Genomic DNA, 27294 nt, shown 5'->3' with positions numbered 1-27294 from the left:
CCATTTCATAGAGAAAGTTATCTTCTGTTTCATAGACCCTGAATCGAGGGCTATAGCGGGGGGGGGGGGGGGAGGGTGGTTAAGGATTCTAATCCTCCCGAAAGGGTTCTAACATTCCTTCCCCCGAAACCTGGTGTACTCATGAATTTTAACTGGTTAACCAGTTTATGAGTAAACCAGGTTTCTTTTTTAACCTGACACATTTGAGGGCAGGGTTGAACTTTTAATGCCCCCCCCCCCCCCCAGCTACGGCCCCGCCTGCATCTAGTTTAGAAAACTATCTCCCCACCTGCAATTTGGGATATATTGATGTACATTTACACTATAAAATTAAGCTGAAACTATTTTCCTGAACAACATTTTTGAGGAATAGAGCATTTTTGGTCATTTACCATTAAAAGTTTTCTGGGTTATACCTTTATGTGGTCTAGGCTTGGAGGCTAATTGGCTATTACTTTGATAATGTGTTCTTCTGTTTTGTACATAGACTTGCAAGTCATAGGTGAAGTGTGCTTTTCCTTGGGCAATACAATGATTGTGACCTTCTAACCATGATTGGGAGATCAGAAGTCCTTGTGTGTTCTCTCCTGTATCTTTTCCGTCTTTGGTGAAATGTTTTGTAGCACGTGTGTGTTTGCTAACTGGGATTACATCCAACTGGTAGTTTGTAACGATGGCTAGGAAATTATGTTTAAATTCTGCATGGTTAGTGAAACTTATACAGATTTGGTGTGCCATGATGCATAAACATTATGAAACAACGCAGGGGACAGTTTTATGTTGGAAAGAGAAATACTACTTCTTCCTTGTGAAGGAACCTTGTTACATTGGATGGTTGTGCTTCCTATTATGCTTCCAAATGTACTGTGCTGTGTATCTTTGAATTTGCTGTGGGTTCAGACTGAAAATCATGAGCCCATTGATAAGGCAAGCTCAATGTGCTTCATATTTTACTGTAAGCTCCTTCTTGAATAGCTCTTGAACTTTCTGGTTTGGTCACCTTTGTCACATAAAATTGCTGTCTAGTGATAAGCAAGTGAACCTTTACTATTCTTAGTTAAATCAGTATCACAACAATTGCTGGCATAAAAGAAGAGGAGCAGAACAGAATTGAAGGTCCCGTAAACCAGTATAATGCTTTCTTACAACAGTGCTAAAATATAATATTGAACCTTACACTGTAGAATGTTTTTCTGCCAGAGTGTCATGGTCTGTTTATTCTTTTTTTTAAAAAAAAACAAAAAACTCTGAAACGTATTTTGTAGTGTTTTCTATTGGCAGTCGCCTTTTGCCTTTTGAGGAATTCAGAGTTCTTTCAAATCAATATGTTAATATGTATGAATTCTTCACAAAACACATATATGGCACATATCTGATTCCAAAATATTAATTTAATATGTAATGCTTTATACTACACACATTGTTTGTAGTTGATCATCTCTTTAATAAGCAGTGTAATTGCAAACACTTACTTTTATAGAACGTGGAAATATTCTTTGCTTTTATGCTTCCAGGAAGCACTAAGACTTCAGCAAGATGTGAGGAAGAAAAAGCAAGAGATTTTAGAAAAGCACATTGAAACACAAAAGGTAAAGTTTTTGTACTGTGATTGGATTGCTGCTGAAGAATATTTATCATGAAATCTGCAATTGAGGACTAGTAATATTACAGTATAATTCTGTGGTCTGAAAACAATGGAGTGGAGTTTCAAGAAAGACAGAAGCAACATTTCCCTATATTTTCAGTTCTTGTGTAAATATTCAAGCAAAGTTTTTAAACCTTGGGGTGGAGGAATAATCTCTTTTTGCTTTTCAATTGAATATTTAGAACCATTTTGTTGATGGGATAGACTAAGCAAATAAAGGAGAAAATGGTAATATGGTGGCTCTGCCTCTGTGTCCTGTGGTCTTTTATCTCAGAGAACTGATGATTTTAAATTATGCTTGAAAACGAGGCTGAATTCAGTGAAATCTGGTCACAAAATAGGGTGCACTCAGTTTTTAGTGTAAATAATCCTATTATGAACAGAAATGCACTATTTGAATGCAACCTATAGAAATGATTCCAGATATACACTTAAGAAATTTGTAGTGCTCATAGTCTCTTGGCTGAACTTGTTTCCAACCTCGTACTCGTTTATTCATATTGTCTTAAGAAGTATAAACCAGCTAGAAGACCTCTCTTAGAAGAGCAAAGAAATATTAATTTATACTCTGAAGAGCAGAGTATTTATATTCTGCTCTTCACCTTCAGTATGTTAGAGTGGTTTACAAATTGTTAATTTGACAGTTCCCTACCCTGGGTTTAAAAAATTAGTTTTCACTATAGGTCCCGTAATTTTTCAGCCATTTTACTAAGCCGAGAGCTGTAGTTACTTTTAGTTACTTGCTAGTTACTTGCTAATTATTTATTTTCCAATTACTTCTTAATTATGTTTAGCTATTTCCTAATTGCTTTAATTAAATCCTATTTTAATAACATCTATGTAGTTACTTTTAAATTATTTTAATTACTTTATAATTATTTTTTTACTTTTTATTTTCCAATTTCCCAATTATTTTAACTACATTTAATTATTTCTTTTATTTTTTCATTAATTTTATTTAGTTACTTTTAATTATTTCCTATTTACTTTTAATTATATTTTAATTACTTTTAATTATTTCCTGATTGCCTAATTATATTTAATTATTTCCTAATTCATAATTGAGTTGCCAGATGTTCAAGCTGGGTTTAGAAAAGGCAGAGGAACAAGAGACCAGATTGCCAATATCCGCTGGATAATGGAGAAAGGCAGGGAGTTTCAGAAAAACATCTACTTCTGCTTCATTGACTATTCTAAAGCCTTTGACTGTGTGGATCATAATAAATTGTGGCAAGTTCTTAGTGAGATGGGCATCCCAAGCCACCTTGTCTCTCTCCTGAGGAATCTGTACAAGGACCAAGTAGCAACAGTCAGAACTGACCACGGAACAACAGACTGGTTCAAGATTGGGAAAGGCGTACGGCAAGGCTGCATCCTCTCACCCAACCTTTTTAACTTGTATGCAGAACACATCATGCGATGTGCGGGGCTGGATGAATGCAAAGCTGGGGTGAAAATTGCTGGAAGAAACATTTAACAACCTCAGATATGCAGATGACACCACTCTGATGGCCGAAAGCGAGGAGGAGCTGAGGAGCCTTCTAATCAAGGTGAAAGAAGAAAGCGCAAGAGCCGGATTGCAGCTAAACGTCAAAAAAACCAAGATTATGGCAACAAGAATGATTGACAACTGGAAAATAGAGGGAGAAACCGTGGAGGCCGTGACAGACTTTGTATTTCTAGGTGCAAAGATTACTGCAGATGCAGACTGTGGCCAGGAAATCAGAAGACGCTTACTTCTTGGGAGGAGAGCAATGTCCAGTCTCGATAAAATAGTAAAGAGTAGAGACATCAGACTGGCAACAAAGATCCGCATAGTCAAAGCCATGGTATTCCCTGTAGTAACCTACGGATGTGAGAGCTGGACCTTAGGGAAGGCTGAGCGAAGGAAGATCGATGCTTTTGAGCTGTGGTGTTGGAGGAAAGTGCTGAGAGTGCCTTGGACTGCGAGAAGATCCAACCAGTCCATCCTCCAGGAAATAAAGCCCGACTGCTCACTGGAGGGAAAGATACTAGAAACAAAGTTGAAGTACTTTGGCCACATCATGAGGAGACAGGAAAGCCTAGAGAAGACAATTATGCTGGGGAAAGTGGAAGGCAAAAGGAAGAGGGGCCGACCAAGGGCAAGATGGATGGATGGCATCCTTGAAGTGACTGGACTGACCTTGAGGGAGCTGGGGGTGATAACGGCCGACAGGGAGCTCTGGCGTGGGCTGGTCCATGAGGTCACGAAGAGTCGGAGGCGACTGAACGAATGAACAACAACAATTCATAATTACATCCCAATTATTTCTCAGTTCATAATTTTGGTTATTTTAAATATTTAATTACTTTTAACATATTTCTAATTCTAGGTATTGTATGTTTTTATCATTACTATCATTTGGAATTATTTCTAATTAATTTTAATTATTTCCCAATTATTTTTAATTACTTCCCGCAAGCTCTACTAGATTTTTCCATTAATACTTTGACAACAACAAGTTTAGCAAATACTACGCAAATATTACAAAAAGCAGAAATTTGTAAGGAAGAGTTCTCAAAATCTACCTTTGAATATATTGAGTTCAATGGCAATCCCTACAGTCTATATCATAACATAGTCAATTTATTCAAATCGGACCTCCTCTTCCCCCATTTCCTTAGTTTTACTGGACTGTGTTCTTACACAATTCAAATATTTAGCAACTTTCCTTAGTGGCTTTCTATGGGGAAGAATATATTGCAACTTGAGAGTTAGTAAATTGAATTTAACACGATCAAATTAAGGCATTTTTGTGTACATAGATAGACTTCTCTGTAGATTGTTAGTAACAAAAGAACATTTAATAGAATACCAAGTCTGCAAGCCTTGTGTTTTGTTTGTTTGTTTGTCTTTAATGCAATACAACTGTTTGGCTTGCTCCCGACACGATAAATAAATATTAACACATTTAATTTTGATAGATGCTGATTTCAAAGCTGGAAAAAAATAAGACAATGAAAACTGAGGATAAAGCTGAAATCATGAAAACTTTAGAAACTTTGACTAATAGCATCACCAAGTTAAAGGATGAGTTGAAAGGAGTTTCTTCCCCAGCAAATGCTCCATTGAAAAGCATTAAGACAAAAGTACAGGTATTCATATGTTATTTTCTTTATATTGCCCCCCCCCATTCTCTTTTTCCTTCTCTTCATAAATGTCTTTGCTCAAGACTTGCTTTTTCAGTGTTATATGTGAGGATGGGTTATTGAATTCCATGTTTTCCCCCACACAAATTAAGGAATACATTCTGAATCATTTCAATAATTCTTTAGATGCAAAAAGAGCTATTGGATACTGAATTGGATTTGTATAAGAAGATGCAAGCTGGGGAAGAAGTTACTGAACTAAGAAGAAAGTACACAGAACTGCAACTGGAAGTAAGTTTATTTCAGTTTTGACAGTCAAGATTGCAAATTGTTCACTGTGTAAACTTAATCATTGATAAGTATATTAATTTCAAAATAAATCATGGGCCTCTATTTTTAAAGAAGTGAGATTTTGTGGATTTAAGTATTTGAAATCATTATTGTTGCTATCATGAATTTTAATTACTAAAGAAACACATCCTTGTAGAATATTTGTGTATTGTATGCATTTTTAGAATGAACCTATAGATGGCACTGTTGCTGTTTTGATGTGATAGTAGTTCTGTGTCCTTTTGTGTGTGGAAAGAATCACTGCTTTAAAAGAAGTATAGTATAGTAAGTAAATATACAGGCAGTCCCCAAGTTGCAATCGTCTGACTTACATTGAAATGTTTATCCCCCTTTTGTTTGAGAACCCCTGCAAGTTAGGCAGTAGAAACACAAACAAATCTTACATAATTGGTCTACATCAAGCATAGACAGACTTTGGCCCTCCAGGTGTTTTGGGCTTCAACTCCCACAATTCCTAAAAGCCAGTGGGAGTCAAAGTCCAAAACACCTGGTGGACCGAAGTTGACCCATGCCTGGTCTACATGAATGTCAAGCATTGTTGTTTGTTAATTGCTAGGCTGCAAAACGAGGAATCCTCTCATCGGGTCGTGGAAGAGGAGTTCATTCACGTGGCCGAGGAGTGTCCCGTGGGAGAGGCCGGGGAGGAAGGGGCCGTGGTCGAGGAAGAGGGGTTCCTGTTCATGCTGTTGTGGATCACCGTCCCAGAGCACTTGAAATCTCTGCCTTTACCGAGAATGACCGTGAAGATCTCCTTCCTCACTTCGCGGTATGTACCACATTTATGGTTCTTTTATTGGTGTTGATTTTTGAGCTAATTAATTTTCTTATGCTTTCTTTTCCTTTAACTACACTACTCAAAAACTCACTCTCAATGGGTTCACAACCTTTCAAAGCTTGTTTTGGAGCTCTTTACAGGGTTGCAGCGGTTGAGGGGTTATTGTTTCCACCTATGTCTTCCTTTTTTCCATGAGGTCTGCTGTTGGGAGTTGGCCAGTTAAACGATACTTAGGAAGAATGTTGTGAAATCAGATTTATAGTTTGAGTTTCTGGAAGAATGTTCAGGCAAATGCCAAATGTATTTTCGCCTAGATTATAAAAAAAACTATTTAAAAAAAGCAGGAGAAGATGGGTGTCGTCTTGACGACAAGGTTAGTTTCGATGGCTTTTATAACTTGTCTGTTTTCTAATAATTAAACAGTAATCATTTTTTCAGAGAGATACACCTAATACCACTTTTCACATAATGGAGCTTAGTTTAGTGTCTTGCTGCTATGTGTGTTTGTCCATTGTAGAAAAATAAACTAAGAGGCCATTGTAATTCATTAAAATGTTTGATAGCTAGGTTTTCTTGCACAGATTTTATTGTCACATAATTCTCACTAAAGGCAGTTTCACATGGCGTAGTCTAAGAATTTTCTTTTCACTAAAAATTCCCAGATAAACTTCAGGTATGACTAACGATGACATTTTGAATTTTTGTTCCAAATTTTGTAAGGAAGGACTGACCTATCAGATATGTTTCTTCTTCACAAATAATTCTCACTACACATACGACTTGTTTAGCACAATTGTTTGCTTTGACAGTAATGTGACGTTCCACCATAATAATTCTTTAAGCCAAGGAAACTGATTACACTGTCTAACACAATTTTTGTTCCTGGGTTATAAATGTCATTTCCTAATTGCTTCTGTCATAAAAACATGGAAGAAGTATATTAAATGCCAAAAACTTTTTTTTTTTTTGTGGGACATCCTACAGAACATTTTGCTATAGTTTTTCAATTAATATCTCGTAGAGTCTCAACCAATTCAATATAGTTTGTGGCAGCCACAAAAACAAAGTTATAACAACTACTTTCAAAGAATGTACCGCACAATTAAATAGGAATAACATTTTCAAACAAAGAACAGAATTTTTTCAAATTTTGTTATGTAGTGTAATCTGTAGTTTCTGTGGCCTTTTCAAAAATTGAATATTTGTTTTCCTCAGCTATTTAGAATTTGTATAAGTTTTGTGGTATGTTTCTGTTTGCCTTATGCCCATTTTTAAAACTTTGCGGAATTGTTTTGGATCCGCTACTGTCACGGTAGATTTGGAATTGTTAAATCACATTAGCAATTGAATATTTGCGTGGAGAAGAAATATTTCAACTCCTTCATTCTTTACTTCCTCTTAAAAAGCAATATGGTGAAATTGAAGACTGCCAGATAGATGATTCATCTCTCCATGCAGTGATCACTTTCAAAACAAGAGCAGAGGCTGAAGCAGTAAGTCCGTCTTTCTTTTCTTTTCTTTTTCTTTTGTGTAAGAAAACAGGATAAAATTAAACAACTCTATTGGAATGCTATATCATTTTATAGTAATGGTTTTCCTTTAGCTTAGATTATTTAAATACATTCTTTTTTTTCTTTTTCTTTTTTTGTCGTGTCAGGAGCGACTTGAGAAACTGCAAGTCGCTTCTGGTGTGAGAGCCCCCGGTGGTGCAGTGGGTTAAACCCCTGTGCCGGCAGGACTGAAGACCGACAGGTCGCAGGTTCGAATTCGGGGAGAGGCGGATGAGCTCCCTCTATCAGCTCCAGCTCCTCATACGGGGACATGAGAGAAGCCTCCCACAAGGATGATAAAAACATCAAATCATCCAGGCGTCCCCTGGGCAACGTCCTTGCAGACGGCCAATTCTCTCACACCAGAAGTGACTAAATACATTCTGAGAGCAAAGTAAGAAAATTGGGGAGAAGTGTTCCTCACATCATTCTATCACTGTTTCTGCAGCTTGTGACGGGGAAATGGTAGGAATATCTATACTGAAGAGTGTCGTGGGTCTTAATTTTCAGCATTTATTTAGTAAAAAGGTAAAGATAAAGGTTACCCCTTGACATTAAGTCCAGTCGTGTCCGACTCCAGGGAGTGGTGCTCATCTCCATTTTTAAGCCAAAGAGCCAGTGTTGTCCATAGACACATCCGAGGTCTGGTGGGCGGCATGACTGCATGGAGCACCATTACCTTCCTCTAGAAGTGGTATCTATTGATTTACTCGCACTTGCATGTTTTCGAACTGCTAGGTTGACAGAAGCTGGGCCTAACTGTGGGAGCTCACCCCATTCCCTGGATTCAAACTGCCAGCTTTTCAGTCAGCAAGTTCAGCAGCTCAGTGGTTTAACCCACAGCGCCACCAGGGGGCCTTTTATTTATTTAGTAGTTTGTGGGAAAGATTGGCCTCTGTCTAGTTCTTATTAACTTTAGAATATTAGACTATTCTTAGTTTTCTACCTCAATTTTTAATTGGAGAAATGTGTGGTGTATGAAAGTATCCAGAAAGTTTTGGATTATTTGTGACATTGTTGACCTGTCTGTGAATCTGATGAATTGTAGCATTTAATAGTTATTTAATAGTATTTAACTATTTTATATCTATGAAGAAAGTATTCAGCTCAGATATTAAAAATTAAACTCTCAAGTAGGTGACAGATTCATACGAAACCAGAGTAGGAGAGTTTGAAATTGATTACATTAGCTTTTTGGATCATGTGATGTTAATATATATAAAGTAGATATTTTTAATGCTTTTGTCTTAGTGTTTAAATGTTGTTTATGCCTTATGTTTTAATTATTTTAATGTATAGTTATATGTTAGTGTTTAATTATTTTTTCTTTCCTTTCTATATGTATGCTGGCATTGAATTTTGCCATTAATATGTTGTAAACCGCCTTGAGTCCCCCCCCCCCCCGGGTTAGAAATATAATTAGTTAGTTAATTAATTAATAAGCTCATGTCACATAAAATACACTTCTGTTCGCTTTTCACAGAATTCTGAAGAAGTATAAGTTTGGTATAGTAGCCGAGCATTTTTTCAAATAAAACCATAGCAAACTGATAGATTTGAAAACATCAAAAGAAGGTTCATATGCATAAATCTACACAATTAATTTCTACTTGTTAGTAAATCAAATATATTATAAATAGTAATTGCCAGTAAATATTCATCACCAAAGAAGTTACAGCTTCATAAATACTTTCTTTGAAATAATGGTAGCTAATATTTTACTGCCTTGAATAAAAAAGGTTTAAGTTTTATGGTCATGTACATTTGCGCTTGGGAGAGGAGGATTCCCTCATCATAAACCGTTGCATTTTTATGCTGTAGTAATTTCTTTCAAAGATTACAAGTTATTTCTGAACTCAAATGTCACATATTCTTAAAAATGCTAGTTTGTGACATTGTGATGAGACTATGGGCCAAAAAAACCTCTCCAGAGCTGCATTTTAATAGGCATGGAATCTTTTAAAATTTATCATAAATTTATATGTATAGATTTAAAATTTATACCTGGGGACTTTAATATCACACAATTCATGTTCAGATGTCATTGAGCATGTAATTGTTTCCACATTTCACATTATGCTGTACTTTCAGATTGTACTATAAATCTTTTGTGACTGTGGCAGTTATTTCGGAATGTTGCTAACGCTGATTTATGCTAGTTCATGTTACTTTAATTTGAACATACTATTTCCAAAGCACCCACTTAATGCATGTGGTGCCTAAGAAGACACAAATATCCCATAGGTTAACTCTTTTTCTTAACATTTCAATTACTAGATCTTTGCTGAAAAATGGAATCCTTTTCAGCAAAATATGTTACATTCACTATTTTAGTCTTATTTTTATTTTACATAGGCTCATTTTGTTTGAGGAAGTCCCTGGCTTCAGTCACACAAGAAGATTAAAAAATAGCAGTATTTCCAAAGCAAAATACCAATGGAGAAGTTATTCAGAGGCACTTGGTTGCTTTGTATCACATTACCTTCATTTCCTTATAATTCAAGACTTAGAAAAAGCAGTTCTCTATACTGCATTGTGTACTCTTGTTATTTAGAGGCATTGCTTTGTATAAATAAACTCCAGTCTGTTGTATGCTAGTAAACCTGCTCTGCTTTCTAGCCTGCCATAACCCCAGCAGAGAGCTTTCTTATGTCTATATTGAAAACTCCCGAAAGAAGTTTGGCATGGGCAGTGGCATTTAAATTTTTTTTTTAGAAAGAAACATGTATGCTTTATTACAAATTGGTTTTGATAGGATGCTTAAACTGCTAAAGTGGCATGGTGAACTGTTCTTAAAATTGTATATGCAGAATGTGGTCCCCACAAACAGAAAGAGCTGGGATGGTTTCTTAAATCTCAGCTTAGCATGAAGAGGTGTTCTTACATCTGCCCTGTAGCCCTGACGTCTGTTCTCTTTGGAATATTAATTATAGTAGAAAACATTTTCTTCCTAACAGAGTGTTCAAAGACAATGTTGTTCCTTTTAGGCTGCTATCCATGGAGCTCGATTCAAAGGGCAGGACTTGAAGTTAGCCTGGAACAAGCCAATCACTAACATGTCCACTGTAGAAACAGAAGAGCCAGAGCCAGATGAAGAAGAAGTGAGTGTGTGATTTTTAAATTATTCCATACACTAAGAAAAAGACATAGAAGACTTTTTTAAAAAAACCAAAGTAGATTTATTTCTAGTCTTGAATCAGTTGGTGGCTTTGCAATACTAACATAATCAGTGATCCACACCATTTTCCTTTTCTGATTGGTGGAGTTGGCTGTCAGAAATTAGAAGAGGAGGGAAAATTCACTAAATGAAGTCAGTAATAACTGAATATAATTCATGGTTGATGGCAAGGAATCTATATAAATATTTCTGTCCAGCCCACCAGTTTCATTTTTCCCCTAACTGAAATGTTTGGGGAAATGTTCAAAGAAAGTATTAATTGATTGTTAATAAAGATGGGTAGTGTAATGAAGCATATAAAAAGCAATCACAATAATAATGGGCGGGCTACATGTAATGATTAAAAAAGAGACTAATTAAAACTAATTAAAACTCGGGCGAGATAAAAAAGAGACAGATTATTTGCAGAGGAGTACTGTCATAGCCAATGATTTTGGAAAGCTTGCATTGTCTTTTCAAAAAAATATTTTTCTGTTCAGACGTTAACCTTAAATATAGGAATACTTTAAGATTTTTTTAAAGAGAAATGCTTGTATTTCTATATTTCATTGATTTATCAGATACTGTAAATTGCGATAACATTTAAATCACACGTTTCTTTCCTTTCTACTGTTTTAGGTAGTTCAGACTTACCTCATTTTTATCCTCCCAAAAATTCTGTGAGAGTAGATCTGCCAGAGTAGAGCTGTCCAGATTGCTTTATGACTAAGCAGAGATTTCAGGTTGTGGTACCAAACTGGTGTTCACGAAAAGCAGCATGCTCACACCATTACTTTGGCATCCATTGAAAGAGATTGAAACACAGACCTTACCTTACAGATTTTTAATTACTTCCACTATGTTGAAACCACATTCTTCCTCCTGGTCTTCTTTGATTTCACCTTTTCAAACTTTACAGTTTCTTGTAGTTTTAGCAACTCATATCCTTAAAGTCTTTTTTTTACTTAAGACATGTTTCCGGTCCTTACAGATATTGGCCTTTTTTCTGGTTTACTTAATCTGATTATAGTTGCGTTCTCTTCTGTTATTACTGAACCAGCTCTCTCTTTTCTTCAATAAATTCCCATACATAATGGATTTCCAATCAGATTTCCCTCAAGCCTTTTGCATTTCTTAAATGTCAGCCTTTCCTGAGATAAAAATCCACTACTTCTTCTCATACAGACACCTAGGAGTATTGGTATTGAATATTTGTAATCACCAGGTCCTAGATGTATCAGCTTGTAGAGTAAATTATAAGTGAGAACCTACACTGCTTTCGCCATAAATCTTGTCATATTTGCTGTTCCCGGTGTCAGGGCATTATTCTTTTATTTATGTTCTTTAGTTCTGACCTTTGTGTAAGCACCTCTTGGAAGATACATACTTCATTTATGAAAATTCCTTTGAGAACTTCTCACCTGGAGTTGATTGGCTCTAGTCTTGGAGTAGAAGCATATTCTTTTTTTTTTTTTAAAAAAAATAGCATTTTTAAACTTTATTTAAATTCTTCCCTGATTATTCTTTTTATAATTATGTCTGTTTTGGTTTGATAGAAGAAAGCAAGGTCATGTGCTGACATTTTTTATTTAGGCTCTATTCTGTCCTTTTCAAGAAATTTAGGGCATTGTGTTGCTGCACTTCTCCAGCCTAATAACAGTCAATGATGCCAGCAGTTGCACTTTCCCAGACTCCCAGAGTGGTGGCAAAGGAAAGCAGATAAAGTTGTTGTCTTCTGATAGGAGGGAAGGCCTTTTTCCTCTTTCTGGTAGTACATCAGTAGGTTCCATCCTCAGGATTAATAACTAGGCCCGTCTTTGAAGAACTCTAAAAGATTTTTTGGAAAAATCAAAAGCATTCATATGTTTCTGTATATTTACTGAGTTGAAGACATGGACTTTGATATGTTTTGTATGGTCTGTCAAGAGTTGCATAATAGTTTAGTGAGACATAGTTCTAATGCATAGTTGCACATTTCCTATATGGTAATCCCTTCATATCCACAGTGAAAAATTTAAAAGAAATTTAAAAAAGCACACGTTTTTCTCTTTTATATAAGGTTCACCATTTTGTTATATCATTGTATTTAATGGGACTTGAGGATCCATGGATTTTGGTACCACCAGTAATACCAAGGCCTTACTGTCTGCAATTGTGCCTTGGGCATTCCCTTCCCTTCATTTGATATTCTCACATGGAGAAAGATGTAAAGAATTACTTCCATTTCAAGTGTTTCTTTATGTACTAACCTAGAATTATACTTCATGTTTACTGCAGTTTGTGCAAACATTAACCTCAATTTGAAGTTGTTTCAACAAAGCATAGTTTATTTCAGGGTTATACAGGATATGCAGAAACAGAGTTCAGCCCCATGAGAGACCAAAAATGTGGTCAATGAGATTTGGCTGTAGATTTTGGAGTGGGACTAGGATTTAAAGTAAAGCCATCATTTGAAAGTTTGAGTTGTGTGCTGGGGTGGGAGGCACAATCAGGGACTGAATTATGCAAAACCTGGAAGGCACACACATGGTCTATGTACTACACAATTCTTACGTCTGGTTTAGAGACGAACCACAGTTTATTCAGACACACATATAACAGTAAACTGTAGCTGATTGAAAATGGAAGCCAGCATTGTTCATTTCTTCCTTTTATCTGAGCCAAAAGGGGAGAGAGGACACAATGCTTTAGCTTGATCCAATGCTAAAAAAATAGTGGCTAAATATAGGCACTGGGTATATTTGCATATAATGCGAACCCAGGACTCCTTGTCAACCTTAGGAAAGTCTTGGGCTCATACAGTTTCCCTTTCTTATTTCACAGGAGGGAGGAAGAGAATTCTTCATGAGTTTAAAATTTCACTTTTCCTAGTACCTGGTTTATTATTGCATACAGACCAGAGATTGTGGGTCACAACAGACTGTTCAGTCATGCCAATAACAAAACACATAGATTGTTTATCTCACCCGCTTAACATATTAGAGTTGTTTCAAGCTGCATTTCCTGATTTGTAGGCAAGAATAAGCCAGAAATCTACAGGAATGGTGTGGCTACATGATGAAGAAAATGCGAAGCTTTGATTTGACTCAAAGGAGCTCCTGTTCACAACATGCCCACTTTCTCATTTAGGAATACATTCAGGTCATTGTCGTGATTTTAGACATTGGTCTTTGTTTTCTAACTAGGAAAGCAACTATGATTTGGCCAATTGAATAATAAATCCAAGCTATTAAGGTGACTTTTCACAGTTGAATTATATACTTTGCCGCATCAAAAGCTATTGACATAAATTGAATTTCAACAGAAGGTATATATCTCCTTTTGGTACCTTTACAGTGAACGAAATAAATATTGTTGATGGCTGATATATAAAACATTTTGATATACATAAATCTTGTGTTTTGCCAGTAGCTAGCAATTTATGCACAAGAATCTAAATGCCTCCACTTCTTTTTCTAAGGAGGGAGTATTCCTCCTCCAATGTCTTAACAGTATTTCCTTTGTAGTTTCAGGAAGAATCGTTGGTGGATGACTCTTTGCTTCAAGATGATGATGAAGATGATGACGACAATGAATCTCGTTCTTGGAGAAGATGATTCAACTGGTTATTAACAGTGCTAGGACTGTACCTATGTTACATTAGCATTTCCTAATGTACTTTTGCATATTTGTACTACAAAGAGTTTCAGTAAAAGTGATGGGTTTCAGATAAGACACATGAAGCTGATTGATCCTATATTTGTGTGATTGATGTTGAACTTGCATTTACATTTCAGTAAATGATTGCTTACGACATCACAGTAGGAACATATGCAATGTTTTTATTCTACAGAAACAGTACCAAATTCTTTGGGTTCTTTGTAAATTAAGGGGTTGGTCACACAACAAAACGACCACGAGTTGTTATAACAGGTTGTTTTTTGTTTTATTCCAAATACGGAATGGAAATTTGCATTTAAGATCTTTGTGAATGTTTTCAGAAATGATAGATAACAGTACTAAACGGAAGTCTCTAAAGTTATGTATTCATAATATTGCATAGTAGTATGCTTAGGCTTTACTATGTACTAGCCTTTTGTTGGATTTGTGTACGTATTTTACGTATAAGTTTTAATGATACAGTGTACAACTGCTTTGCATATATCTCCTTATCACCTTAAGATGTTTAAAAAAATAAAGTAATGGAATGGTCTTGGGAAAAAAAGAGAAAAAAAGCAATAATGAACATCATAGCCCATGACAGAGAAAAAAAAACAATTAAAAAAGAAAAAAAAAGAATTGAGACCATTCCAAGTGGTGATCCCCACCCCCCATACTCACAAAAAGAGCTGAATCACTATGGTTATTTTTCTTTCTTTATGAGCTAAAACACTACATCAGAAACAAATAATTAACGCAATTGGTTTAGTTTATGTATATATTATGTGCTCAAAATACTTTAAAGCACACTAGAAATTTCAAACTGCTCCGTGTCAGAATGTGACTTTCAGAGAGAGTTTTGGCTTTCCATAACGAGATAATGTCTCATATTTTGGGAACTGAAGAGGACTTGCTCATTGTGTGGTGAAGGTTCACGTTTAAGAAATAAAGTGAAGTAAGATGACTGGTAGGTATATGCATGTTTGATTTAATGTACTATTAACCACTTAAATGTTATACACATTATACAAAGAGTTAAATAAAGCTCTCCATCACAGGAGAGTACAAGCAAGGGTCTTTTCCTCTTAATTCAGATGCAGCTGATTGATATTATGACTCCCTCCTGTGAGTGTCCTTTGGTATGACAGTCAGATGCAGAGTTCCTGTTGCAATTCCTCCTTATGTGGAACACGTTCCTGTGTCACTTGGCTGTTTCTTGATCAAAAGGGGAATGCACAGTTGTTGCTCACAGCATCTGCTGTCTGGTAAAATAATATTGGCGGAATTTAATGGTCTCTAGGTTTCACCAAACTAGTGAACACATAGAGATTGTGAATAGAAGCCGATCATGAGTACATGACTCTACATAAATGCATTTATAACTGCCTTAGTGAATTCTGGCAGTTGTTTACTTGCCATCTACAGTTTTTTTTATACAAAAGCAGAAGTACAAAAGCAATACATTTTGCTTTGGGGTGCTTTTTGTCCCAGCCAATCTAAGTTTGAGCCAAAAGACCCTTTCTGCTTAGTTTCTTTGGGGAAGGTATCAAAAATCCATGGTAACTTCCTAATTGTAAGTTGCACCATTGGGATTGGGAAAAGTAGGCTGAAATTCACAACAGGTTCAGGGAATACAAGAAACCTTACCATTGAGCCTAACCTTAATAAATTCCTACTATGAACCCTCAGCTCACAGAAATTCCAAAGCTTAGTGTTCCAAAGCTTTCTCCTAGAATGGGCCATTTGTGCTGTGTTTTGTTTTAAATTATGATTCAATTTAAGTTTCTTAGAATAGTTAAATTGAGAATTGATGCCTTTTCCCTCATTTCAAACTCTTTGTATAATGCGTCATGTTAAAAAATGAAAATTAAACAAAAATGTTCCCAATCAAATCCTTAGGGAGACTTCCTTTGAAATACTATATGTTTAAGAAAAAAATAGCAATAACTGTAATAAGATTCTTTTAATTGTAATGATTGGTGTTGTAAATGGTTACAAAGAAGATGCTTTGTTAATTTTTTAGATTTTAGATTGTATAAAATAAGCCCAAGTTCAAGAAAATATTAGTCACATGGTTCTTTTTTTATAATAATTTTTATTGATTAATCACAATTGCTACATTTGTTATACATTTGTTATTACTGTTACATTTTATACAACACACTCTCTTTAACATGTTATTTATTGTTCTGCTTAAATATCCCCCCCCCCCTTTTTATTTTCACCACAGTGCTCCCTTCCACCCGTCTCAAGCCACAATTTTTACATATCATCTGTCCAAAATCTCATTTCTTCTTGTGACGGTAACTTTCCTTCCTTATTTTTTAAACCATTTACCACAAATTTTCCCCATACAGCATCAAAGTCGCTTTGTTTCCATATACCTTTTTTAACCTTTAATATACATGTCAGCTTATCATTTATTGCTAATTTCCATGCTTCCTTATACCACTCCTCTATTTCTATATTCATTTCTTTTTTCCAAATCTTGCTATTGTTAATAAATTTGTTATCGCTTCTTTATCCTCTTTTTTCAATTGCTTCTTATTATATAATGATAATAAAGCTATACTAGGACTTTTATCAATTTTAATATTCATTATATCTTCTATTTCTCTAAATACCTTCTCCCAAAAGTTATTTACATATTTACATTGCCACCACATGTGTACATATGTTCCTGGTTCTTGACACCCTCTCCAACAATTTATTGAGTTATTTTTATTCATATATGCTATTCTTACTGGTGTCAAATACCACTTCCATATTAACTTGTAATAATTTTCTTTAACCCGTATTGATAGATTTTTTAAATGTCTTTGTCCCCATAATTGTTGCCACTCTGTTTCACTTATTTTTATCCCTAAATCTTCTTCCCAAATCTCCTTAAGGGTATTCTTTTTTATTTTTCCCTTATTCATTTCAATTAATATCTTATAAATTTTGCTAATTATACCTCTCAAGTTTTCATGTTCTTCTACAGCCCTTCCCTTCTGTATTATTTGTTCAAATTGATTAAGTTGGCTTCCATTTCTATTATTTTTTCCCCAATTTTTAAACCATTGTTCTAATTGTATACAATGGAACCATGACAATTTTATTTCTTTAAACTCTTCCAACATCATGAAGGTGGGAATGGGAGTCACATGGTTCTGAAGAAGCTATTAGTTAAGCAAATTAATAGCTTTGATTGTTCAGCTTTCAGTAATCGTCAAAGAAGACTAAAGTGCATGCTAGATTATTAGTGCTAGAAATCTGAAGCATAAACTTGTGCTCTTATAGATCTTACATTATATTGACTAATTTTAATCCATGTGTCCATGGTGACAATTGTTTAATATAGATGAATTGCAAATGCAGTTTGCATGGATTCATGGGGAAAGCCAGTTATGAGTCCTGCCAAAATCTGAGGACATCTTTATCACAATTCTGTGCCGCATCGGATGTAAAGAAGCAGGATGGATGGTAAAATATTACATGATGATAAATCATTAGCATTTGTGCTATGTTTTGGTTTCTGACACAATTCTAGTTGATTTTGCAAGACACTAGTTGCATTATGTTGCCAACAACTATAAATGAATGCAAGAATAGTTTTGAAATGTTTCCTTCTTTTTTTTTCAGGTAGCCCTCCAAGGAGCGCTGTATTCAGCTGCAAAGATTTTCCAGTACTTTGAGTCTTCTTGAAATGTGACTTGGTCATCACATCAGCTTACCATATTTACTCTGTCCACATCATTTGGGAATTGGAAAACAATTTTGTGCTGCAAGAATACAATTGATGTTTAAATGCTTTGCCTTTAGAAAAGTATAAATGAAGGTACCCTTCAATATTAATTAAGCATGTTGGTTTACTAAGCATGCAACTTTTCCAAAAAGTTGTTCAAATAACTGGATGGAAAGTGATAATAGGAAGGATAACCCATGATCGTATGTAGGGCAAGGAACAGGTCTAGCACAGTGTCACTTTGGTAAATGTGTAACGAGACAGAGACATAGCTAACTTGCCTCTTTTATATATTGGCATAGACTCAGTGGGTTGGAATTGTAAGATAGATTAATTTAAGGAAGGTCACAAAAGAAGTATGTCTCCCCTGCTTGCCTTTATCAAATGCTCCAATTTTCTGAGGTTTCTATTCTGAGAATAGTGTTCTGTCAGGTCCGCAATTTAATGCTAAGCTTAACATTTAAGATTTTTTTTAAAAAAATGGAATCATATCTTTTTATCTGTGACCTCTTAAGTAATAACAATCAAAGTTAGCACAAAACCTTATGCCAAACATCTTCTCTACTAATTCTGAGAGTATACTTCATTATGTGGGAGGGAGAGATAACATCAGGACTTCCTTATTAGATGAAATTTGAAATCTAGGTTCCAGTTCAAAGGTTCCAGTTTGAAATAGTTTCAGTACCTGCATTTACTTGATTTGAAAGTCACTTGGTAAGGGATCATTATATTTTGCTAGCTGCCCAGTGTTTAAAAACAACAACTATTGTGCTTTGTAATACTGTGTTATATTAGGGTAAACCCTAGGGTAAACTATTTCCTAAAAATAGCACTGTTAATTATTTTCTGACAATAGGCATAATTTTGATATTTTTAATATTTACATAGAGTTGACGGCATTTTACATCTGTAATGCTGGAGCTCTGACACATACAAGTTAACTGATTGGCAAAGAGATCAACAAAAAGGAGCTGCTTCACAATGTGCACAGTCGATTTTATGATATTTGCCTCTGCATAGTTATTGTTAGGGTTGCTAGTTTAGGCTGGTTTAAACAGGCATTTAATATTTAACTTTATTTTTTTAATACAGTTAATATTTAATTTTATTTTAGTGTTTGTATGTTTTTAAATTTTATTGTATCAGTTTTACTGTAAGCCACTTTGAGTCTCTTTTTTGGAGAGAAGCAGTGGAGTATAAAGTAATATTAATAATAATGACCGGATGAGGCTTTGAGGTGGAAGTGGAGGATGGGAGCGAGGTGCTGGTTCTGCTGGCAGGGCAGCAATAGAGAGATAGGAGGAGTGGGTGAGGTAAGATGGTCAAGCTAATTAAGCATCAACTACAAACTTGCAAATAATCCCATGAAAAGGAAACCAACAAACGTAGGAAAGTGACTGTAATTAGTTATTGGCCACAGATTAATTGATTGGGAACAAATTTGGCTTTGTGACTTCCCTACAGGTTCTGTCAGGATACAGTGAAGTCTTCAATTGTGATTGAATTTCACATGAATTTGGACTTATTTACCCTTTGAATAATCTCATGTAATAAGACATTGCTTTTATCAAAAAAAATAAATGCTTCTTTATGTGCAAACTTTTAAAATATTGTAACAAAGGTTCGTTCAGTTGGATTCTGGCTGAAATATTTAGTCAAAATAAGAGGATTGTCCTGTTTTAAAAAGAATTAAGCAGCAACAAGGGTGTCTTGTGATTCTGAGAAGAGGTAATTCTTCCTGGGGTTCAGAAATGTTTTTAGTTTTACACTTCCAGCTTTTCCCGTTGTATTTCATGGGGTTATGTATATTATTTAAGTCTGTACTGTGACCAATACGTTCATTTCCAGTTCTTGTCTAATTCTTGTCTACAAGCCACTTTTCACATCAGTTCATTGGCTTGCAGAAAAATACAAACAATTTTAGCAATAATCATCATAGAAAGCAATTCTTTAGTTATCCCAAAACTATAGAACCCCTTAAAGGTTGGGGGGAAAACACTATTGATATTTCTTGTAATAAAAGATCAGGAAGTAATACAATAACTATAGTAATAAATAAAAGTTCAGTTTTTATTACAGTAGATAGCCAGTAAAGTTAGCTGCCATATTCTAATTTAGTAGTTCCTAGGACATAATGAACCAAGACAGGTCCGGTTTGTCTAGAAAATGTTGTGGTTGGCAAATCAGACAAAAGTGATTAAAAAGTATTCTTTGAGTCCCTTTTGGCATCATTCTGAATTTTTTTATTGAGCTTTTTTGCAGTTTCACATTTCCTGTCAGGCAGTTCTGTGTTAGGCAGCCATTTTTCAACTCACACTCATAATGTGTTTCATTTCCCCCCAAATGTTCAGATAATCAGTTGAAGAAGGAAGCTGCCATATCAATTTTCACAAAACTGATGGGGGCAGGAAGAGAAAAAGCAGTTTTAAGGCAATTGCAATATCCATGGGTCAGTTCTTGTAAGCTGTCTGAAGCATGGCATACCTAAAGACTTCATCAGATAGGTTGGGGAAAAGCAGGAACCCCCGGTGGCGCAGTGGGTTAAACCCCAGTGCCGGCAGGACTGAAGACTGACAGGTCACAGGTTTGAATCCGGGGAGAGGTGGATGAACTCCCTCTATCAGCTCCAGCTCCTTTTGCGGGGACATGAGAGAAGCCTCCCACAAGGATGATAACAACATCAAATCATCCGGGCGTCCCCTGGGCAACGTCCTTGCAGACGGCTAATTCTCTCACACCAGAAGTGACTTGCAGTTTCTCAAGTTGCTCCTGACACGACCAAAAAAAGGGGGGGGGGGAGGAGAGTGAACCGTGTTACTCCGTTCCCTACTGTCTTTCCCAGTTTTCTGGGGTGACCAGCCATCCCATGTCCTTTCTATACCTTTCCCTGTTGTCTCCCTGCTTTCTCCAGTTTGAAGTTGGAGTAGAACCAACTCCTGCAGGTGGTCTTTGGGCTCTGTTTCCATGCATTTAGCAAAAGGAGCACCATGTAGTCCCACCAGAAGTGCCCTTACATCATGTAATGACCTCCATGGAGCTCCACACATGAAAACAGCTTGAAAACTATCTGACGAAGTCTTTAGAATTGCATACTACTCAGTATAATAAAACTACACATTGAAAGGAAGTGAGTGTAATGACCATGTAGCGAGCTCCTTGTTTTGCTTTATTTCAAGATCAATATTTAGAAAGTATCTGGCTCTGACTTCCTGCCACACTTCCCTATAATAGACAGAATGCTAGTTAAGCCAAACGTAGCAGTCATTGGAACAAAAAAAAAAAAGAGAAGAGTCAATTGTCAAAGACCCAATTTGAGTAGGCCTTTGGGAGACAGAAGGGTTGAATCCCTGCTCAGTTATGGCAAGTCAGTGGGTGATCTTGGACAAATCTAACTTTCTATGCCTCATAAGAAAGAAATGGCAAATCTGACCAATCTTGCCAAGAAAACCTTGTGATAATTTTACTTAGAGTTGTCTAAATCTGAAATGGCTTGAGGGTGCATAGCAACAGTGCTAAGACCCTCTTTTTATATTTTGTTACTCTTGAGTTGGCAGGAAATGTGAGAAGATTCAAACAGGTTTAACTGAAAATGAGAACAGTTTATATAGTGACTAGAAACAGTACTTCCAGTTTAGATTTATATGGTGACAGTGCTGTTCCATCAGAGGTATAACATAGTGCGGAGTGAACAGTTATAAACTTAAAAAATCAAAACCTTGCAAACCCAATTTGTTCATGATTCATAGAGGGATATGGCAAATTAATCTAGTGATATATTTGAATGGTGATGTTGATTCACAGGTGTATTTTGATATTAAAATGTTTCAAGGTAATTCTTTTCCTGATGGAAAAATTCAATCATTCCAATGCCCTAGTCCTGTAGTTTGGAGCCAGATTCTAGAAGAATATCACAAGGAAAATACAGGATTTTTTTTCAGAAATATCCTTCCTTTGTAGGTCTTTCTCCTTACTTATCACAAAATCAATATTTTTAATCCAGATCTGAAAAATGAAATATTTTAAAGTTAACCAATATTATATGTGCACTTTTTCGATTGAGGGCTAGGGGGCACTCTGTCTACATGAATGGAACAAAATTCATTTCCTTTGCACTTACCAACTCATCTTCAATTAATTCCTCTTCTTGTTGGCCTAATCTAATGAGTGACTGCTTATGTAGCTAGGTGAAAATCTCTATCTACATCATTGCAAAACCTGCATGTAAAAACTTTCCATGAAAAGTTTAAAGTTCCTTTCTACTTCGCTTTGAAAGACGTTCAAAAAATTGATTGTAATTCATTTTGCTAGAGGAAAGTCGTAACATTGTCAATTGCTGTTTTGCTCTCTGGAAAATCTATAGTTGGCTATGGTGTCATGATCTGGAAGGCACTGAGGGCACTCTTTATTAATTCCCAATAGGAAGGTCTATTATCTACACCGACACTGCATCATCTGTCCTTCATACATTTAGTGGCTGCAGAGAGTACATCACATAGATACAACATGGTTGGAAAAGGGAATAGCTGATTCTACAGAGAGGGAGTCTAGAGCTGTGCAATTTTCTATTCTGTTTTTCTAGGTGAAATTTTGTCTTTTCTTCCTATAAGCTGCCAATTGTCATGAGTCTATCTTCATAGCTAGCCAGTCACTCCATATATCTGTTTCATTTCTCCAGTTTTTACTATAGAATTCATACTAAAAGCTTTAATACATTCTTGATGTTCGTATCAAACTTATTTTGAAATGGGAGCAATCACGTCAAATATTGTTGGGTTATGCAGATGATTTAAAATAAAATTTAAAATGTTACCTTCCAACTTACAAGAAAAAAAGATGCTAATTAAACAGTAGTCCACACATATGGGGAAATCAGCTCTGATCCACAATAGTTTATTCCGTAATAAATTGGTGAGTTGCTGACATGTTGTAATATATGTTGTTGTTGCTTCTCCAACAGGTAAACATGGCCATTCTTCTTAGAAATTTAAAGGATGCATTAAAATTTCTGCCATGTGCTTTTGTATTTGGCATTTGGCAGTTTTTAAAGAGTTTTTGAATTAGTATTTTCTTTTAATATTTTAAAACTTTCTTCTTCAAGACCACAGTAGAAAACATTTTCCAGAGTGTTAATAATAATATAATAATAACTTAAAAACGAAGGGACTCGGGGCAGCTTACATGGGGCAAGGCCCAGCAATACGTTAAAACATAACATATTAATATGTAAAACAACAATATAAAACAAAAGAAAATCAAAACAACAGCATTATAACAAAATTAAAACAATGATCAAAACAACAACCAATAGCAAGATTGAATATCTTAAAATACTGAAAAAAAATCTTTGATTGCTCCAGAAATTATACTTGGGAATAATAATAGTTTAGAGACAGCTGAGGCAAATGGTTCTCCATAATTCTCATCCCACCTTTTTTGTTCTCTTTATTTTTTCTCCCCATTTATTCAGCTTGTCATAGTTCTTACATCATTCATTTTTTAAATCTGTCTGTATCTCCAGTTTTAATTTCTCCTTCTGTTGGTAACAGCTATTTGTTTTTTTCCTAGACAAGATATCATTAACGCTGGCTGAAATCATACTGACTAGAAGAAACAACACATCAAATTGATTTTACAGAGCATAGTAATTCTAACGCATCAACATTGTTGCTAGCTCTTCTGCTTTATGTATCAATCTCAATATTGGATAAATGAGCCAATTCTTTTTGTGCCTGTTGAATTACTCCTTTACTTCCCACTGATAGTTATAAGTAATGGTTTTATTTATAACCATCATGTTCCAAATTTTCCTCTCCTATAACCCAACAGGTGGTAGATGAAGTATTATTGTTTGTGCTAATAATACACATCCCACAGATCACAAGAGAAATATCTTGTTTTCTCATATATTTCCCTTAACATATCATAATAGATTCATGTATTGTTCACATTATCTTGTTATATCTTTGACACATCATACAACCCTCATTGCTTTTAACCTGTTAACATTTGCACTGAATTTGATTTAATGGACCTCTTTTTCTGTGTCACTGTTAGTGCACGTTAGATATATTTTTATGATCACAAACAAAGGTGTAATTTCTTACAATACAATACAGTACTTTATTACGGTCTCTGACCAGCACAAAGTGGGATACAAGTGCCCTGGGAAGGAAAACACAGGTCCCCAGTGAAGCAGTTATTAAAAACAGATTATAAAACAGTTCAAAATCACAGTTTAAACTAACAGGTTAATGGAACAGGTATGGAACCGAGTAGGGGAAGACTGATAGAGGGGGGGGGGGGGCACTAAGAAGATGGAAGGGGCACATTACAAGTCTAAAAACATATCAGCTCTAACATTGCTCTAGCTACATCTTCCCACTGGGATTTGTTCAGACTTCTCCATGCTTCAATGACAACAGTCTAAGTAGCCATATATTTTCCAGAAAGCAACATGGAAGATGACACAGCTAGAAGCAAAACTCAAGTAGTGGTTTCTTAGCTTTATCAGATGACAACTCTGCTGCTCTGTTGGGGTGCCTCATATTTGGAATATCCTTTCCTGTCCAATATGCCAGGTGTAATACCTGATGCGTGTTTTGTTACATATTCAGATCTTATTTGAGCAAAAAGTTGATGATTTTAATATTGAGTATGTCCAGTTTACTATGTTTTAATATACTAATTTTAATTGTTATAATGAATTCTGTACATTGTCCTGAAAATTTGATAACAATTATACACTAATTTTTATTCTTTCTATTATTTATTTTAATTTAAAATACATTAATAACATTATTAGATTAATGTATTAATATTGAATCAATAAATAGAACAATAGTGACTGTAGATAACATTTTTTTCCAAACATGAGAAGAGCTAGAAGAGGGGCATTACTTCAAGTTAGGACAAGATTGCCCTTATTAGCATATGAAAAATCAAGGGAGAATTTAAGGGCATTTCAGTCCATTTTGATCCCATCAGGGGCAGGTGCTCTTGAACTGATTTTCCCCCTCTCTCTGCTCAATAGAATTGTCACTGGACAGTTTGTAGAGAGTTTACTTATTCTGAAATATCAATGCATTAGTAGATTTATGCTGATGATACTTATGGTTATGTGTTGGGATTACTTGCCTGGTTTAAGATGCATTCCTTTCATAATGGTTTATCTTTTGTGTTGGATTACATAAACAACTTTACCTAATTGGATCTATTAAATCTGTATTGCTGGTCTTCCATCTCTAGGCGTTGCTGTCATACAGTTGCACAGCTAATAGCACTATTTTTGAAACTCCGTCCTTCTGCATATTAAGATTGATTCTGCTCTTCTGAACATGAAGGATGACTCCCAGCTGATTTTGAAGTGGGCACCCGCTCTGGCTCAGACTTGAAGAATTGCTGATATTAAATGTCTTGATATTATGAGGAGTTCAGAGGGAGAGGTGCAAGCAAGCAGTTGCAAAGGGCAATTTTCAGTGATGCTTTCTCACTGACAGAACAAGGGGATTCAGTTTTATCGAGGACAGATTTTCCCAACTGTTGTAAACCCTTGGGTATCCATAAGACTGTTCTGGCATATTTGGGAAACCATTTGGTTGTGTTTTTTAGGTGGCATGAAAGACTGAAAAGGGAAGGGAAGGAATTTTGCCATAGTTACCTGTTTCCTATGCAATAGCTCACATGCAGTTATTCATTTATGTATGTCCACCCACTACACTGGATCCCTTTGAGCTAGCATTCTCTTTGTCTTGTTCTGGCTGAAAAGAAAATGAATACACATATTTCCCCCTTCCTAAAATAAGGCTTTTTTTAACTTTGATCTTTTGTTGATCAAGTTTTGAATTATGTTCAAATCTAAAGTTTTGTATAAAACAACATGTGTACACTCATTCATTCCATGTAAACATGTCATAGAGGAGCCAAAGGTTATTGAGTGAGACTAATTTACAGGCAAGCTTGGTGCTGTTGTCTTGCACACTGGCATCAGATTAGTTCTGATCTCTTGCTGAGAGGCATTTTTGCTTGGTTCTCCTCATTTTGAATCACCCCATTAGGTTCAGTCTGTGCTGCTAAAGTCCTTTCCATCATATCCCATTTTCAGGGGAGATGGGGTATCAGCTTTTTCTGTGCCTGTGGATTCTGGAGGCCAGGCTAGCTAATATTTGAAGAAGGCAGTTGAATGAGATACACTTGGCATGGTTTCATGGCATTCTACCTCAAGCACCCCAGAGTGACTATTTTCCCTATATAGGTTGCCAGTACAAGACTTTCTTGTCCAAAGCCAATATGTGAGGAAAGGAGGGTTTAGTGTGTCTCTGCCCTTAGTGTGCCAGGGAGACAGCACTTAATGCTTAGCTGTGACTATGACTAGGTATCCTGATTGATATTTCCTTCTGTCTTCCTACACAGACTTAATTGCAATACTAGAATCCTATAAATTGCTTCTTACAAAGGATGAGATGTTTCTTATGCTCCACTAGTTTTGAAATGGTTCCTTGCTTTAAGTCTCCAAATCCAAAAAGTTTTTAATTTTGAAAGTCCCCCCTCCCTTCCAAGTTCCATGTGTGCTCAAAAGGGAAATTTGGGATTCTTCCACAATGTGTTATATTGCTGACCGCACATATGTAATGATTACATTGCAATGATCCTTGCTTAATTCTGTCTTAGAAATGGATTGTGTTATTTTGGTTTTTACAGAAAACTCTTAAAATTGATTTCCTATATTTTTCTAATAAATATTTTTAGTTACTTTGGTGCTGTCTTCAACTTTTTGTTATGACAGAATGTTCTCAGGATATGTTCACTCTTTTCAGGTTTTCACAGTCTTCTCTAAAACCAAGAAGGTTGTCTGTTTTTCCTTCCATCTTCAGATTCTTCTTAGCTGGTAGCTAAGATTCTTCTTAACTGGAAACCAAGATTATTCATTCATGATCTGTAAAATTGCTTTGTGGAGTACTTTTCTCAATTAGCATAAAATGGTTTATGTATTAGCAGTTTATTTTTTCTCTCTCCAGCAGCTAAACTTCTAAATTTTAATTGTACATTAGAATTTGATCTTATGAAAACCTGAAGATAAACATCTTTGAGAGTATGTACATACTTGAATAAGGACTAGATAGGCAGTCTTTAGACTTGGCTTTTATTCTGGCAATGTATTAATGATTTTGAGGGGTTTTATTTGTCTGTTTTGTAATCTGTTCAGACTTGGTGCTCTATTAGGTCCAATCTTTGAATGCCACTTTTAAAATCCCATTTTCCCAAACTGTAATAGTAGTGAATGAGATACACTTGGCATGGTTTTATGGCATTCTACCTCAAGTACCCCAGATGGTAGAGCAG

The 27294-nt window shown here is 35.6% G+C and overlaps 1 protein-coding gene across 5 annotated transcripts in view; it reads left to right on the top strand.

Moving 5' to 3' along the window:
• RBM26 (RNA binding motif protein 26) overlaps positions 1-26708 on the top strand; it is a 63189-nt gene extending 36481 nt beyond the window's left edge. For 2 of the 5 annotated variants that reach the window (XM_060769514.2, XM_060769512.2), the window contains 9 exons: positions 1515-1589; positions 4592-4762; positions 4943-5047; positions 5664-5873; positions 7289-7375; positions 10420-10533; positions 14096-15195; positions 16459-16531; positions 17853-26708. In XM_060769514.2, coding sequence (XP_060625497.2) covers positions 1515-1589; positions 4592-4762; positions 4943-5047; positions 5664-5873; positions 7289-7375; positions 10420-10533; positions 14096-14185 — 852 coding nt within the window. In that variant the 3' untranslated portion in view covers positions 14186-15195; positions 16459-16531; positions 17853-26708. Of the gene's footprint in view, positions 1-1514; positions 1590-4591; positions 4763-4942; positions 5048-5663; positions 5874-7288; positions 7376-10419; positions 10534-14095; positions 15200-16458; positions 16532-17852 lie in introns of all 5 variants that reach the window. The other 3 variants (XM_067466867.1, XM_067466865.1, XM_067466866.1) reach the window with 3 other exon arrangements.
• Positions 26709-27294: the final 586 nt, after the last annotated feature.

Source organism: Anolis sagrei, chromosome 3, assembly GCF_037176765.1.
Source record: "Anolis sagrei isolate rAnoSag1 chromosome 3, rAnoSag1.mat, whole genome shotgun sequence".
In the NCBI taxonomy this organism is placed as follows: Eukaryota; Metazoa; Chordata; class Lepidosauria; order Squamata; family Dactyloidae; genus Anolis; species Anolis sagrei.
Note: the sequence above shows the minus strand (reverse complement) of the source record. Positions and strands in the feature narration are given on the sequence as shown.